Source organism: Clytia hemisphaerica, unplaced genomic scaffold (assembly GCF_902728285.1).
Source record: "Clytia hemisphaerica strain Z4C2 unplaced genomic scaffold, Clytia hemisphaerica genome assembly, whole genome shotgun sequence".
Classification (NCBI taxonomy): Eukaryota; Metazoa; Cnidaria; class Hydrozoa; order Leptothecata; family Clytiidae; genus Clytia; species Clytia hemisphaerica.
This window is the reverse complement of record NW_027103716.1, coordinates 390,644-409,257: the sequence shown is the minus strand read 5'-3', so window position 1 is coordinate 409,257 and position 18,614 is coordinate 390,644. Positions and strand designations below refer to the sequence as shown.

The 18,614-nt window shown below is 33.7% G+C and overlaps 2 protein-coding genes across 2 annotated transcripts; one reads left to right on the top strand and one right to left on the bottom strand.

Annotated features, from left to right (window-relative positions):
• Positions 1–2,267: 2,267 nt before the first annotated feature.
• LOC136804269 (delta-latroinsectotoxin-Lt1a-like) lies at positions 2,268–6,400 on the top strand. The gene is made up of 3 exons (XM_067060973.1): positions 2,268–3,488; positions 3,884–4,061; positions 5,466–6,400. The coding sequence occupies exons 1-3, from the start codon at positions 2,322–2,324 to the stop codon at positions 5,609–5,611; spliced, it is 1,491 nt and encodes a 496-aa protein (XP_066917074.1). The 5' UTR covers positions 2,268–2,321; the 3' UTR covers positions 5,612–6,400.
• Positions 6,401–14,632: 8,232 nt separating this feature from the next.
• Positions 14,633–16,583, bottom strand: LOC136804268 (ubiA prenyltransferase domain-containing protein 1 homolog). The gene has a single exon (XM_067060972.1). The coding sequence runs from the start codon at positions 15,699–15,701 to the stop codon at positions 14,841–14,843; it is 861 nt and encodes a 286-aa protein (XP_066917073.1). The 5' UTR covers positions 15,702–16,583; the 3' UTR covers positions 14,633–14,840.
• Positions 16,584–18,614: the final 2,031 nt, after the last annotated feature.

The window sequence follows — 18,614 nt, the reverse complement described above, 5'->3', positions numbered from 1 at the left end:
GGACTTTGTTTTCTTCCAAGATATTTCAGAGCTAAAAGGTTTCGAAATCAGTGCTAAAGATTCTATCTTCACACCGGTTATAAAAGGGATGAATATTCTTAAATTCGTGGAACCTTCCAAAAAAGTAAAAATAATTCGAAAAATAGAGATGCATCATTATGTTTCAAAAATCAGACTATTTTTGTTATCAGAGAATAAGCTTTATGTTATATGTCCTTTCAATGAGGTCATTTTGAAATCTTTCAACTACGACCCACTGAATGAAATTTCACTTTTTGTAAACTGGTCTGGTGAAGAAATTTTTGTTTACGAAGGCTACAACAAACTATTAGTGTTTGATTTTGTAGAAGATAAGGAAAAACACACAACTTTAACCAATTTAGCAAGGAGATCCATTTTTGCAAATTTTTCGGAATCGTGGTTGCGTTCAATGGACTTACCATCGCCTTTGGAGCGATTGTTGGGGCTAATGTGAAAAAAAACTCAATAACATATTTTTATTACCGTATTACTTCGAATAAACGCCCGGGGCGTTTATTTAATTTTTTCGATTTTAGGAGGGGTGTTTATTTGAGGGGACGTTTACTCGAAGTAATATGGTATCCAACTTCTGTTTGTATTTTTATGATAATTTTGTTGGCACCTCGTTGTTTTTATGTTGAACCAGTCTAGTCAGTAAATTCGCTAGAATTTGTTATCTTTTATGTTTTAAAATCTAAACCCAGGGATTTTTCTTAAGCACATTGAGCTTGGGTCGTTTTTGTAAACTGGTATTGGGAATTTCTAATTTGCCTGAAAGGGAATTTATTCAGCGAAGCTGCACATTGATGAAGCTCGGGGTCTTGTGGGCGAAGCTCCCAAAAAGTCTTGAATATATAGATAATAATTAGTAATTGTCGCTCATAAACAACAACAAATGTTAATTTCGCTAGAAAAAATCTCATTTATTTTGGATTGACTTTCAAAAACTCAATCTTAGATTAAGTATTTTGGCCGGTATACGGACGTAAGAAAGTGCTTAGAAAAATCCCTGACACCCCCTTTAGTTTCTGATGAGAAAGTATTGTTTTGCTTTTTTTTAAACCCTACTGTGGATTAATTCATCTTTTCTGTATGTTCAGAATCAGAGATTTTGTTCTAAACAATCAACTTAGGAATTAGCCCAATTAATGGTATTGTTTTGTGTTTCATTGAAAGTATAAAAACGAAATTTGTACCCAGTACAGTACTGCGAAAAGTTTCTTACACTTTTGCACGAGAAGGAAATTATTTATTCAGAAGCTCAGCTCTGTCAACTGAACAGTTTCAAAAATTCAGTACTGGGTGTGTGACATTTTTGAAGGCTCACACAAAACTGTCTCATAGAAACAGAGCACATTGTGCATAATGTCTATATTTTCGATATGGTTAAGCCAGATATATCCCCTAAATAATGCATTATTTTTACACCCAGAAGTAAAGTGTGACAAAAAATGACTTATTTTAAGGATGATATATTTCAGTTTTTTACCCATAAAGTAAGTCATTTATTGGCATAATCAACACCGAAAGTTGTTCATATTTAACTACTGGATGATATAGGAGGTATGAAAACATGGATTTATGTTTAAATTACCTTCAACAGTTGATTGTGACAAAGAGGGACATACTTTGAACATAACAGCGGTAATTCATTTAGTAAGTCAATTATTGTCACAAAGAATGACTTCATAAATATATTTTTGAAAAGCTGATAAAATTTGCTATTACCTGTCAAAATTTCAAGGCTTGTAATTAATTAGAGTAGATTTTATTCAACTTTAAAGATTTTTGTCAATTTTTTGCGTTCTAAAATTGTCACACAATTTTTGAAACTGTTCAACTTCTAATTTTTGTTTATAGAAGTCGCTTGGGTCTTTACTCCCGAGCATAAAGTTTCCACGACTCAATTAAATGCCAAAGTGAAATACTTTAGTAGCTCACAAAACGTGTTTTGTTTATATTTTATGCATCTCGTTTTAAATTATATTTATAAATGATCCCAACCAAGGGTTGTTTAAGCTTCAAAACAAAGTTATAAGTTATTTTTTGTGAAAACGATTTTTTGATTTTTTTTTTGGAGTTTTTAGAACAAATCATTCATTTTAGAAATTGGAAATACCTTTATTTTCCCTGGTGCACTATCCACCACTTCGAAACATTTTTGACACTCTCTTTTATTGTACACTCTAACTCCAATTCCCAAACACTGTATTTCTTCTATTTTAATCTTCTTTATCTTCTTTATTTTCAGTGAAAAATAAGAAAATGTCAAACATACAAACAAAAGCCTGATAAATAAAATGGCACGGAACATTCGTGATTTGCGTGAGATTATCAACATCTCACGACTGTCTCTCCTTGATGAAGAAGAAGTTGAATGTATTTATTCCAGCGATGAAGAGCAACAAAGTCTCTCCTCCTTGGATGATTACATTGCGTCTAGACCATCCTCCTCATTAGGAGCTAGAAGCAGTTTCACCACATTAACCTCCTCCACAGAGCTCGCAAATCGACTTTCTACTGAAAACAAGAGGGGACGACCGTCTACTGCACCTGTTCGAGAAAAGAGACATATTGCAGGTACTGCGGGTGGGAGAGTCACAGTTCCAATGGTGGACGTTAAACGAGCACCTTTTCCAAATCAGTACACACCCGTCCCGCCCATCGGGCAAAAAGAAGAAAAACAGAGAACTAGAAAAAGTGTGCGTAAGGAGAAAATGAATTTCGATCATATTTTGGAATTCCTTGACAGTACAGTAGTTAACGGTTGGCTCGAGGAATGTAATGCTTGCATGAAAGAGTTGAGTGATTTTGTAAACAATGCTGCTGGCTTTGTTCGATTCCTAGAATTCTTTCTCAAGAACATGTCTTTCCAACACTTCTGTGGTCTCTTAGATTTAGAGTTTTCCATCATAACAGATCGAATAAAGCATGGTTTACATGTCGGCCTTTCCACACAGAAACTCGAAGATAGTATTATTCGACACCTGACCTCGGCAATTTTGCCAGAATACGAAAATGCTTTTAAAGACCCTTTGAAAGGAGTGGAGGAATTTTTAGACGTTTTTGTCGTCATCTCGAGTGCGAAAACAGAACGGTATCGTGTTTTGCTCCGGAAAGTCAATTGCACAACTCAGAATAAGAATTATGTTCAATGGATATTAGCAATGAGAGCTCATGGACTTATTTCGTTCCTGACGGGAATACTTCGGTTTTATAAAGAAGCTTCGTATGCATCTACTGAACCGATATCTAAAGATACATCTATATCCAGTGGAAGTTCACTTTCGTTACGAGAAAAATGGATATTATGGGCAGTAAGAGAAAATAAATTGACAACCTTAGATTATCTTTATCGAAAACAAGATGGCGGATGTTTTAATCACGTGACAGACGAGAAAGGGAGAAGTCTTTTGTTTGTTGCCATGGAATCCAAAAGTGAAGAGATGGTTCATTATCTTTGCCAGGTATGTATTTCACATTGCATTTTCATTACTTTATGAGGTGAAATTTCTAAAGCAATAGGCCTTTTCATAAATTATTTTTAGTCCAACGACTGCCTCGTTTCGAAACCATTACCAAGGTGCTTAAATCCCTGTGATTATTCGAGTGTTACTTGTATAAATCGACAAAACTTCTTATGAACTCCTCTGGGAATCAATCGCTCACCATAGTAATAGAACATTTTTAAAATGAGGTAAGAGCTGTTCGTGACGTAATTTATAGTGAAATATATTTCAAGATCCGCATTTTATTTCCCGCAGCGTGACCAAAATTTTTCAAAACAAGAGTAACTTGTTAGGAATAAATTAACCAAACCAGCAAAAGGGAATCTTCAAATTTTCCATTCTATCTTTTCCAGTTGAAACCAGACCTTTTGAAAGAACAATCACCCAATGGGAATTCTCCACTGATGTTTTCTATAAACACTGGTAACCTTTCAATGATGAATATTCTGCTTGAGAAATGTGAAGGAGAGATGGATTATGCAAATGATCAAGCTGATGGAGCGACCGCTCTCCACCTTGCTGTTATCATAGGTATGTTGTATTTGAACACTTTTCTTTGTTTAACATCGCAGCACCCATTTATGGGGAGTTTCTAAACATCGACCAGAAATGGCGACCACGACCAGCGACCACGACCGGCGACCACGACCGGCGACCAGATAAATTTGGATTATCGAGTTTATGTGCTCTCTCCACCTTAGAGAATGTTTAAATCAAGTCCTCGGAATACTAAAAAGTGACCTTTGAAGTAACCAGTCATTTTCTTGACAAAGTGACACTATTTGACAAAAATATTGAGAGGGTCATTAAGTATGATGTCTGTAAGTTTTGTTGCACCGAATATTTTAACTATACTGAATGAGATGTCTCTAGTATGAATAGATAAGATAGAACTTGTCAGTAGGAAAAAATTGGGAAGGCCTGTTTTAGAGATATGAATCTAATAAATTATTCTATTGTCTTTAGGCGAGACCAATTTAATTTGTTGTTCTACGGGCCCGACCGGCCCTATTTTCGCTAAAATCAAAAAGAAAATATTGAATTTCCACTACAATATATTTTACACACTACTTATTTGTAAGAATCAAATTAAAAAGATAAAAAAAGTGAATTTTTGAATTAGATATTTTTTGGAAAACATTTTCGGTACTTTGCCAACTCTGATAAATGAAAAATTGATTCTTATTTTACCGACCGACCCATATTTTGCTAACGATCTGCCCGTAGAACAACAAATTAAATTGGTCTCGCCTTATGCTGACAAAATGACTAATAGACCTTATCGGAGTTTTAGATTTTTCTAAAAAAGCGATGCACTGTGGGGTTGTTTCGAGTGTATTACAATAGAATTCCCTCGAGGAATTCGTGGTCGCCGGTCGTGGTCGTCATTTCTGGTCGTCATTTCTGGTCGACGTTTAGAAACTTCCACATTTATGGCATATTAAAAAGTTATACAATATACAACGTAACTGAAAAATGAATATGGCAAAAGAAAAAGATTTTTGCTATTGGTTCGAAATCCTAAAAAAGATGAAATAATCTGAACAAAAAGATTTTAATAAAGTGTCTTGCAATGATTTTCTAGCCGGTAGAAAAGTCTGTTCCTTCTTTAAATTTTTCAAAAATCTTTTTAATCTTTTCTTTAATTTTTTTTCTCCTCGAAAATATCTTTCCAATGGTGTATAATTTTTTATAATAGCTAGAACCGGTATGTCCAAATCAAAGCAACAATTTGTTTAATCGGATTCAAGAGTGATACGACAGCAAAATCATTCGTCTGTCGTCGTGATTTATTCATCTTATTTTAATTCATCTTAACTTCGCTATTGTGAAATACTGTAAATAACAACACGAAAAAGTGATCATCTTTGGGATGTCTTTCATTTAAAGGCGTATTAAATCGATTTCATTATTTCTTTAATGTGTTGTTCCTAGGTTCCACTAAAGCAGTGTCCATGTTATTGAAAGCAGGCTGTGATAAAAATGTTCGAATGGGAAAAGAAGCTAACGTGACACCATTACAATTAGCCCGTGAACTGGACCATCACGAATTTGTGAAATTATTGCAAGATAAAAGCTAGTAGTCTTGGTAGTTCATGCCTCTTCTGCATTTGTGCATGGAACAACATGTTGAATATACGAACTGATTTAAATTGGAGGTATTTAATGATAACCCTTGCCTCGACTAGAGATTTTCCCTGTCTCACTGTTTTTTGATTGATTGATTGATTGATTGATTGATTGATTGATTGATTGATTGATTGATTGATTGATTGATTGATTCATTGATTGATTGATTCTTTGATTGATTGATTGATGATTGATTGATGATTGATTGAAGTAAGATGAGGTAAAAATTTCGACCAATTTCTGCCAATTCTAAATTTAAAGACGTCGCTTAAGGCGTTTCAAACAAACCAAAACTAATCGTAATGTTTATTTATCCCCCAGTGAGGCTCAAAACCATCCATTTACCTATTGTTTTAAGGCAAGACAAGACCCTTTGGATAAGTTGTTCATCAGGCCAAACCATCAATTAAAAAAAAATTATTTTCAGTATATTTTTATTTATTTTCAGTACTATAGTGAGAACCACTATAGTTCTTGCAACTAATTTAGCATAATTCTAGTAACTTGTAAACCCTACTTATTGACTTACTTGTCCCGTAAAACAACGACTGATCTGGCCTTATACTTATACTGTAACATCATTTTAGGGATAATTGGTTTTGTAAATATATTCATTTTTACCCTTTTTGAGTGAACATAGTGATGGTGAAGAATATTTAGATTTGATTTTATTATATATTTTACCTAATTGGAATATTTTCGATATTTGAATGAAAAAGGAAGAAGGTTAAATCATTTTAGATTTTCAAATTTATTCCCTAGATTTATCCACGCCTGGCTTGGGTGGGCAATAAATTTTTCCGAGAGAAACTTTCGCGAACTTATAAGGAAACTAATTTTGACGGGCAGTAAAAATCCTGGAAATTCAGCTTTCGGCTGAAACTCAAAAAACAAAACATGCACCCTGTATAAATCTATTTTTAATCTCAGATTTAGACATTTCTTCCTATTTTCCACTCGTACTATACCTTAGGAATCTCCATAAAAGGAAATATGCATTCTAGCAGTATGCAGTATTCAGCACATAACATATTTTACTTTTCTGGTTGCAACATTGGTGTCACGTACTTTCTTTATCGTTTTGTCAAGGCTGACAAACAGGTAATTACATTTTTACACCTAAGTTTGCTTTTGCTTACTCTCGGGTACCTAATAGCCGCCCCCCCCCCCGCCAATTAATTTTTCGAAAATTTTCCACCCAGGACATTCTTATTCCAACCCCCGCTTATTAATTTTTGGGAAAATGTTTTTGAAAGTTCCCTTTTTTGTCTTAATTCTGCTGTATTAGCCTCCTTTTCAAACATTTTCCCCCAGGACATTTTTATTCCAACCCCCCCCCCCGGCTATTAGGTACCCGAGAGTACGTCTCTCATTGTTTCCCTTCACCGTCCACATTTTCGTATCGCCTACCTGACATCTTTGACCAGACAGTTTGACCCGGGAGATGGGATCACTAGGCAAAAAACTTCTCACTAGGGAATGCATGTTGGAATCGAGGGGTAAATCACTTGAAAAAAGGTGTACGATACTTTTTGACTTTTTGAATTTTCATTTGACTTTTTGACTTTTATTTGACTTTTTGACTTTTTTCAAACTTTCATTTTGACTTTTTCCGACAAAAACGCCCACCGCCTTCGGGCGCCCAACATTTTCCGCCCAAATCTGTCCAAAAACGCCAAACCGCCCATAAATTTTGCTCCGCCCATCCGCCCATTCAAGAAATATTTTGACTTTTTCAAGACTTTTTTTTTACTTTTATTTGACTTTTTGACTTTTTTCTAAGAATTTTTGACTTTTTCTTTGACTTTTTGACTTTATTTTTGACTTTTTCTTTTGACTTTTTCTTTGACTTTTTGACTTTTTTTTGACTTTTTGTAGAGGTGTACGATAATTTTTCGAGTTATTTACCCCTCGGTTGGAATCATACTGAAAATTTCGTATTTGACAATATACCTTTTCGACCGTAGCCGCCAATTGCATCGCGGGCATTTTAACCCCCTAAACTCGATCCAATCCTCTTTTTTTTACACCTTTTTCTATTGTCTATAACTATAAGGTGCGAAAAAAGACTGGGACTGTTTTAGGCTGGTAAAACGGACAAAAAAATGCCCGCGCGGATTGGCGGCTACGGTAGAAAAGGTGTATTGCTATTATGACCATTGGTAGATCACCACCTGCCCGAATGGTATATTTTACTGACTAGAGTATAAATTTGACTAAAATCAGATATTTTGACTGATCGGCTCGTTTGAGTTTATTGAAATGTGTTTCTGAAGACTGGTTTGTCAAATCATGTCTATGGTCAAATAAAAAAAGATTAGCAACGGAAAAATGTTGGCCCACTATTATTTGGTACTTTGCAAACCGGTCTGTAGTAGAATATACACGTCGATCCCCTGTCGAAACTTTGACTTTTCATCAGTAGATATTGACATCTAAGGAAAGGTATGAAATTTCAGTTTGGTCAAGTACATGTTTGGTATTTTAAAGACTAGTTCGTTTTTTACGAGTCTGCTAAATTGCGTGTGTGCGTGGGTGCGTGGGTCAATATTTTTGCGTGGGTCATGATTTTTTACGTGGGTCAAAGTTTTTGCGTGGGTCATCATTCTTTGCGTGGGTCAAAATTTTTACGTGGGTCAAAATTCTCTCTGTAATTCCAAAAAATGTATTAGTACTAGTAATCGTATGGTTTGGAGTGCAATTAACGATTAATCACGAGTAACAAAGGAGAAAATAGTAATTTGCACGAGTCCGAAGGACGAGTGCAAATTACGGTATTTTCTCCTTTGTTACGAGTGATTAATCGTTAATTGCACGACAAAACATACGATTCCGAGGTAATCGTCAGTAAATACATTCGAAAACCTTTTTTTCTTTTGTTTAAAAAGAAAACATTGCAGTGTAATTTTCTTTGTTTTCAATTAAAAGAAGCTATTGTAACGTAAAATTTCTTTGTTCTTTTTTATATCGAAGAAAAAAAATGTCTTTGTTTTTTATTATATTCATGATATGCACCACTGCAATGTCTTCTGACATTACATCACGGAACCAATCGCTCATTGGTTGTAAGTGACGTAAAATCAGTCAATACGTCACTTTGAACCAATCAGCTATTTGGGTGTAAAAAAAGTCTCTGACACAAGACTTAGGAGAGAAAAGAATAAGGGGACAAAAGTGTCCCCCCGCCGAAGAGTGCAAAAAGTGGTAATAGTGCAATTAACGATTAATCGCACTCCTCTAAACCAATCAGATTCGAGTAATTTTGCACGGCTGACGATTACCCTTGAAATTCGAATTAGCGAGAGTCTACTAAAGATTAAATTAGGGGCGGTGCAGAAGAAGAGTGGATGTATTCTTTGTAACTGTAATTACAGGCATATAACTTTTGAGAAACAGAAACTCAGTGCAGTGTCTTCTTTGTATTCAATGAAAAAGCCCGACTATCGAGTTACTTTCCTACTTTGTATATCGTAATTACTTTCTCTTTCAAAAATCATCAACTCGCATATCAAGGGTTTAGAATTACAGCCTTCTAGGTTCTAATGAACATTTTCTGTGACAAGATTCCTCGTCTTTTCTATCAAATCAATAGGCCTCAATACATATGAAAGTTTGCTCTTCAACCCTATTAGTGAGGTCTGTTAGCACAAAAATACTTCAGATGGTGATTAAAGCATGAAATTTGGCACAGATGATCCTTAGAGGGTCTAAAACTTAATTTTAAACAGTAACACCAAAATTTGCCAACTGGCCACCTGCCAGATGACGTCATCAGGTGGCTTAGCAAAAATTTATTTTTTTCAAAATATTTAAAAATCTGATGGTATCGGCGGAAAGAGCATGAAATGCTGATAAAAATTGAGGTATAAAACATGCCTTCAAAATCTTCCTATTAAAAGTTATGAAGGTTTAAAGTTTTGTGATGACGTCATCATAAGCCTTTCCAGGCAAAACCTAAAATCCCGTAATAACGGAAATAGTTGACCAAATTTTATGGCGCGCCAAAGCGGAAATAAATACTATCTTTTTAAAACAATACTATCTTCGTTTAAAACATACTATCTTTTTTTTAAAACATACTATCTTCGTTTAAAACATACTATCTTTTTTAAAACATACTATTTTTTGCTTAAAAAATACTATTTTCGTTTAAAACATAGTATCTTTAAAAAATAATACTATTTTTACTATCTTTCATACTATCTTTTTAAAACAATACTATCTTTGTTGTAAACATACTATCTTCGTTTAAAAAATACTATCTTTTAAAAAAATACTATCTTTTTTAAAAAATACTATCTTTTTTCGAATATAGGTTGCTTCGATTTATTCAAATCTGTGTAATTTTCATTTTGAGGGGCGTGTAATGGGCGTTGGTTTTTCGTGTTTATTTTATATGGCCTCATCCGCCCACATGCAGGACCAACATAACAAGATGGCGTCCGGCTCCCTACAAGATCTGACCTGACTGACAGTAAAATGGCTACTCGTGGCAGACCATTGAAAGATATCAACGAAGACCAAGTCCTTGCACTAAAAACAATAGGGTTCAAATGGAAGGAAATTGCTGATCTTATTGGACCATCCAGCAAGCATGATTCCGCCGTCCCACCATGCGCGGGTCATGCATGCAAACTTTAAAATGAGCGAGGCAAGACGTGCCAACCTCGTTTCCAGACTGTTTTCGAAAAGATAGTATGTTTTAAAAAAGATAGTATCGTTTTAAAATAGATAGTATTGTTTAAAAAAAGATAGTATCATTACAAAAGATAGTATGTTTTTAAACGAAGATAGTATGTTTTAAACGAGAATAGTATTTTTTCAAACGGAAATAGTATTTTTTCAACGAAAATAGTATTTTTTCAACGAAAATAGTATTTTTTGAACGAAAATAGTATGTTTTAATCGAAAATAGTATTTTTTTAAAAAGATAGTATGTTTTAAACGAAGATAGTATTGTTTTAAAGAGATAGTATTTATTTCCGCTTTGGCGCGCCATAAAATTTAGTGTTTTATACATGAATCCATGTCAAAATTTGAAGTTCCATCTGATGCTTGGGTCTAAACAACATAGGAAGGCTTAAAACATCCAAAAAAATTAGTTGGCTGTACACTGTGCTCCTGAAGGGAGAACGCTGCGTTGATTTGCCTTGTAAAGCTCAAAATCTAAGTTTTAGTATTCTGTAGGATTTAAAGCTTTTAATTCAATTTGAACATCGGAATCGGAAAAAGCAATGAATTTTGATATGAATTCATGTATAAAACATCAAATTTGGTCAATTTGTTCCAAAATTACGAGGTTTTTAAGTTTTGCCTGGAAAGGCTTATGATGACGTCATCAAAAATCTTTCAACCTCCATAACTTTTGATAGGAAAATTACGAGTTTTTTAGTTTTGCCTGGAAAGGCTTATGATGATGTCATCAAAAAACTTTCAACCTCCATAGCTTTTGATAGACGTGATGACGTCATCTGGCAGGTGGCAAAATTTGGTGTTACTGTTTAAAATTAAGTTTTAGACCCTCTAAGGATCATCTGTGCCAAATTTCATGCTTTAGTCACCATCTGAAGTATTCTTACGTTTTTATGTGCTACCTGACCTCACTATATCGGGAAAGAAAACATTTTTCCCATATGACCAATTTTTTACAAAAGAATCTCACTGCACATTCTGCTATTTTTATGGCAACCAATTTATTTATGCCGTCTTTTTCGCTTAATTGGTCATTAAGCCAAGAGAGGTCTACCCCTCTCTTGGAGAACAAAAGGTTTAATGACCAATTTTCGACGTTAAATCTGGAATGCTGATATGAAGCGATCAAAATCTGATGTTAAGCACGAATCCCCATTGTATATTTTTTACAACCCTTAGAAATTTATGAAAAGGACCGTTGATGAGAACCATTTATCTATCTAGCGTAGTGAAAAAGCACCATATACAGGGTGTCCCTAATAAAAGTATCGAGTTTGAACATGCGATTGAGTAAAAAAGTTTGTGTGTGTTATCGTTAAAATATAAGAACGTTCTCCATCACATAGGCTCATTACAAAAGGTAGTTACAACGTATAAATTAATCGTAATGACAAAGAAAAAAGAGGGAGAGCTTAAAATAAAATTTTGTGAATACACACTTAAAACTTTCTACTCAATCGCATGTTCAAACTCGATACTTTTATTAGGGACACCCTGTACAAGAAAAGAGTTTTGAAAACAATGTGCAACTGCATTATGTGACTGCATTTTGCTTTTTCTTATACAGGGTGTCCCTAATTAAAGTATCGAGTTTGAACATGCGATTGAGTATAGAAAAGTTTGTGTGTGTTATCGCTAAAATATAAGAACGTTCTCCATCACACAGGCTTATTACAAAAGGTAGTTACAACGTATAAATTTAATGTAATGACAAAGAAAAAAGAGGGAGAGCTTAAGATACAATTTTGTGAACACACACATAAAACTTTCTACTCATAGTTGTGTTTCGACTCGATACTTTAATTAGGGACACCTTGTATTGAATTTGATAAAAATCATTTCAACCTTCTATCTCTCGTATCGATTGCGCCTTGTCTTGTCATACATATGTTTTTATATTCATATACCAATTACTAATTAAGTTTTGTTTAAGACTAAGTAGCTATAAGTTTGTTTCTCATAAAGAAAACAATTACAAAAAAGTAATTTTCTTATGTTCCTGATATACATTGTAAAAACTGTCAATACCGATCACTAAGTTTCATTCAAGAGTTATAAGCTTGTTTCTTATAAAGAAAAATCTTACTAAAAATTAAAATGTTAATTATCTGCATTGCGCCGATTTGACTGTCAATACCGATCACCAAAAATTTTGACCCACGCAAAAAATATTTTGACCCACGCACCCACGCAAAAAAATTACCCACGCAAAAATATTGACCCACGCAATTTAGCAGACTTGTTTTTAATATGCTCATATGCTCACTTTCTACATGACCGCTCGTCTGATTAAGCTGTAACTGTAAACGTGCATCATCAACACCTATGAAGACTTATGAAGATTTCAAGTCAATATCATTTTTCAATTCCTAGATACAGCAACCCAGGGCTGATTTAGGCAAAAAGGGCATTTTGGGCCGGTCTTTATTAAGATAAACGAAAACATATGTAACAACAGACCAAAGCTCGATGGGGGTTGATATTAATATGTTTTTTTATAGACTGGGATTTTGAATTTCATCGTTTTCGAGCCAGATGATTCAATGGGAACGGAAAAAATAGTAAAATATTTTGCGAGGATTTGTTTATCTGATTATTTTCAGTGGGGATACAAGATAAAAACAACACATTTTATTCTGGTCTGTAGAAAAGAATACAGCGTCCGAAAAAAAAGGATTTTCAAATATGACTCCACAATGCAATCCACAAAATATGTGACCGTACATCCTGTGCCCAAGTAGGAGTTGCCATAAAGCCATTATGGTAATAACCGGGAGGGCACATTGCTATACATCGTATTTTCAAATGAAATATATGTACTTTTAAACAAAAGATGCTGCTTTGATTATAAAAAGTGACAGTGACATAAAAAATGCACAAGACTGCATAAGACCCCCCTTAGAGAGATTGAAAGAAATTTCGCGTAATTTCGCGGATCAGGACTAGATCTAATTTTTTAAAAATGATTCCAAATTTTGCAAACAGAAGTTCTTTCAAAATTTTGATATGGTAGTGTGAGAAGATTCGAAAAATAACGAAGAGATTTTCTTCAAAGTGGGGTTTGAGTAGTCTGATTCGCAGACCTTTAGTGGCTAAATATAAGATTACTTTTTTCGTTAGAGTATGAGAAGAAACCTAGCGAAAAGGGAAATCAAAACTCAAAATAGTGTAATAGTATTTTTAAATTTTCGCGAATCGAAGAAAGGTTTTAAATTTTTCGCGGGTACTTAATTTCGCGGATGAGGCCCTTCCATATTTCTATTGGGAATTAATTTCGCAGATTTTCGAGGATGACATCCAAATCCGCGAAATTTAATCCCTGCGAAAGTTTATCCCATTAAAGTATATCAATTAGCGCTTCGGTTCGATTTCATGGCAATGATTTAAAATCCCCCTTAGCAAAGTTTGTATTTTGTACCCACGGTTTTTATAAATACATAAAGAGAGTTTGTAAAAGACGATTGAATGGTGACAAGTTTTAAAGTTTTTTATTGCATTAAAATATCTTATTTCGATTCTGAATACTATACCTCTTATGTGAATAAATTATTTCTATATTAACACACAGGCGAGACCAATTTAATTTGTTCCCGACCGACCCTAATTTTGCTAAAATCAAAAAATTAATAATATCGAATTTCCTCTACAATAAATTTTACACACTAGTTATTTTCAAGAATTAAACTTGAATAAAGCTGAAAATTAATTCAAGAAATTGAAAAATCATAAAAAGCATTCCATGCACTAAAATTTTATTATGATCTTCATCGAAGATAGAAAACAAAGTGAATTTTTGATCCAGATACTTTTTGGAAAATTTTCTCGGTACCTTACCAAACCTGATAAATGAAAAAATTTATTCTTATTATGCCGACCGACCGACCCATATTTTTCTAACGATCTGTCCGTAGAACAACAAATTAAGTTGGTCTCGCCACATACATTATACAATACACATTTTTTATAAGTAACTCCAATTTTGGGGTAAGGTCTGAAGTGGCTAAAGATTTCTCAATATCAGCCTAAAAGTTGCTTATAGATTTTGAAGGAAAAAAGCTTACTGACTTCCAAAATTTTGTATTTAATTGTAGGTAGATCCTTGAATTAGGTATCGAAATTAGGTAATAGGTATCGAAATACGATGCATCTAAGATGCCTTTTGATGTCAACAAAGTTTTGAAACTTTTAGTAGCTTTCATATTTTTCGGTCTATGGGTTGCCAAAAGTCAACTTTATTATCCCTTGGTTGAAGGATTATTTTGATGCTTCAGTCCTTTAGCAATTCCAATGGTTATAAAACAATGAGCGATATTTTAAAAATATCTTATAAATTTTATATTTATATTACTTAAAATTCAATCTATTTTACTGAAAATAAAAAAAAATTTTTTATGGATATCATAATCTGAAAACATATCTTAATACAAATCTGCACCTCTCAGAGAAAGCAAAAAACTCGTCATACGTACTGGGGAAGGAGTTTTAAATTCAAAAACTATAAATAACGGCATACAAATACAATGCACCATAAAGTAAATGCATTTGAGCAGTGAGTTGGTCAAGCATCTCTAAATCTCCGTTCATACATTTTCTTTGTAATGACAACATGTTCGGTATCAAAACTAATGGTAGAAAGAAAGCTTTATTGACAAAACAACCCATCCTGAAAGTCCAGACAAATGGCATTGTAGTTAGTGCAAGGTAGAAAATTGTTGAAAAGGGTTTTCCAAGTATCATAGCCAATGTTTTGATTTGTTTCTGTTGGTCTTCATCGTAATCCCGGTAATTATTCGCATGAAGAATAGCCTCTGTTAGACAGATAATTGGCAATGATAGAACGAGGGGTTGCAAAGAGAAAATATAAGTTTGTGAAACAAATGCAAATAAAACCGCGATTGGTCCAAATGTTAAGATGATGACCAAATCTCCCATCGCTGCATACTTCAATTGCAATCCTCCAGTATACAGGAATGACAGGCCAACTCCAAATGTAAACAAAAGTACAATATCAAATGTAACATTACAGATACACAACAGAACGAAGAAAAACAGCAAGGATAATAAGTAGCAGGATATACTGAGATTCCATACAACTGAAGGAAGCAGAATATTGGTTACTAGTGTTAAATCAGCTGATTTAGGACCATCTACACCATTGATGAAATCATAATAAGTGTTAATAAAATTTCCAGCAATATGGACACAGATGATGCATAATGTTGTCAAAATAGCAACCCAAATATGAAAATCTTTAGACACTTCCTTGTAAGCAAGAATATTTCCCAGAAGAGCTGGAATCAAACTAGCAGACAAAGACCAAGGTCTTGAAGCTAAAATATATTTCTCCATCTTTTTTTATGTTTTGCATTTCCAAAGATATCTGTAAAAGGAATAAAAATGAGAAGCAATTTATAAAAATCATAATGTATGTTATAGAAATACTCGTGATTTTATTGAAAGCTGGTGTAAAACCAAAAAAAAAAACCAGTGAGGAAGACGATGATTATGAAAACATTGTTTAGAACTTGGTTTGGATCGAAAACTTTTTGAATTTCATAATTTACATCAAAGATAAGAACAATTTAGCTTTTAAAATACCAACTATTCTAAAAATAAATGACATTAGAAAAATCATATTGCGTGTAGGAATGTGTGTGTGAATTTTTAGGCAAAATTTCAAGACAACGCATATCGAATGTTGTTCAACAAAAGAGCAAAGAAATGATAGTTATAAATTTCCGACATGATACTCGAAATATTCTCCTTCAAATCAAAAGGGTCATAATGCATAAAGTTCTACAAATTTTATGTTAAATTTTTAAAAAGTACTTTAAGGTAAAAAAATAATAATTTATAATAGTGGTGATAACAGAGGATAATTTCATAAGGTTGTTTTTTATTAATAGTTCATTGAAATTTATAGTCATGTGTGTAAAATTGATTGAAATGTTCTCATTGTTTTGGACCCCAATACTTCAAGATTGCAAGAAATTCCTCTCCCTTCATTTCTGGACCAATCAGGGGGTTCAGTTGGTGAAGGTACGTGCAAATCCAAAACAACCAACAACAAACTGCTGTCAAAATCAAACAGACTTGAATCACTTGCTTATTTTCACCACGCACAAAGAAAGGACATACAATACCAATAATGGCCCAAAACACACTTACAACAGCCACTGGTACTATTGGCCCTGCCATTTTAATTTATTTCTAAAAAAATGGATAGAAATAGTTTTAAAACATTTTAATATAATCCATGTTAAAGGTGATTGTTCTATTTCAAACCCTGTAATCATGATGTCTATTTCTATTTCTATTATTTGATTAGCAAAAACTTTATACAAAGTTATTCTCGCCAATGTAACAAAAAATATGATTAATAAAATGAAAAATATTAAGAATGTCTGGACCTATGCTGGGAGCTCCATTTCCTAAACCACCCAGTTTACCCTGACACACCTGAATATGGGACTAATGTTTATCTAAATAATTAGTGTGATATAGCTTTTTCACTGCATGGAAAATTATAAAATACTACAACAATTCAAGTAGATACTTATATTTTATTGTTTTCAAAATTTGCCCCTTAAAAATACATTTAATAGTCACACAAGAAAAAAACTCCCACCATCCTAGTATGTACTTTCAATTCTTACAAAAAAAGGAAATTCTTCATCTTTATATCGTCTTCATCTTTATATCATCTTCATCAGTATAGCGTAGACAAGAGGGGCGCAAACTTTCTAGGAGAGCAGATCTTTATGACACAGTAATTATCTTTTTGTTTTATGAATAGATTGCAGTGTCATAAAAAATCTACTCTCCTACATAAATTTTACTATTCCTGTATTATAATAGAGAAACAAAGTTTCATAAAGATTATGAAAAACTGCCTTTGAGTATCATTCATCTGTCAATGAAATCTTTAGAAGCAAAATAGCACTAGCCTACAAATTGTTGACTGTATCAAATCTCTTAGTTCAGTTGACACTTTGTTTCTTAGTTGCGTCATAGGGAAAGCTTTGTTTTTTTTTAGTTTGTATCTTTGAAAGACCCCATCGGATTAAGGCAGGACTGTCGGATTTAGGACCACTCACGGTAGTCCGTTACCTGCCTGTTGTCGACATGGATTTTCCGTAACAATTTACGTAACATATACAAGATTTTTAATAGGAAAATTTTGGATTTTCCAATACTTGGCAAGAGAATAGAGCAAATTTTATGGGTTTTCCAATACTTAGCAAGAAAATAGGGCAAATTTTATGGATTTTCCGATACATGTGACTAAATGTGTCCCTGCAAGCGATTTGGAGCACATTGAAAATGGGCCAATCCTCAAAAAGCCGAACTTTTGGCCGATATGGACCGGTCTGGATCGTTCCTGGCCGAATTCGGCCGATGTTGACTGATCTTGGCCAATCTAGGCCGATCTTAGCTGAGCCATGTTTCTAAATCTTTTCTCTAAACAAAGGCCGATCTAGACCGGTCCAATTCGGCCAAGTCTGGTCTGAAAACAAACAAGTAGCTCTTTTTCGTATGACGGTTTTTTGTTTACAATCTCGAGTGCCTAAAAACTTTCGAATCTTTTTGTAAAGTGTTCGAATGAACTCCAGAGAACGTTCGAATGTTTTGAAAATTGTTCGATAAAATTATTAAAAAAGTTTTCCGGATGTTTTTAAAAGTCTCTAACTCTAAAATCAAAACAAAAGCAAAAGGAAAAGTACCACAACAGAAGCAAGAAGCATTTTATTTTTATGTTTTCACTAAAACCATCACGAGAACAATTTTTCATGAGCTAATAGATAACATTATAAAGTATCAAGATAACTGTATTATTGGAATATCAGCAAAGGAAAAGGCAAGTAACAGTTTCTTTTTCAGAGATTGTGCTGTTGTTAGTTAAAAGGTCGAAACAATTGGTATTCCTTTTGGTTTTGATGGTATGAAATACGAAGAAAAATATTGACATGCAAGTTTTAACAGGGGAGATATGTAAATGATACAGGGATCGATGTCTAAATAAACTAACGAAGGGACACAGTGCAATTCTATTCTAAGGAGGATTTCTAAGAATCTTTTCTTAATGGATTAATAAGAGCGAGTGAGTCAATGTTATGATATACAAGGGAGTATGCGATTTACGACGAAAACGACGACTGTTTGAAAACAATTTTGCTTATAATTAGTATTTCGGCTTCCGTAAAACATTCTGGACCGGTTCGTATCGGCCTGGACCGGTCCATATCGGCCTAGACTGGTCTT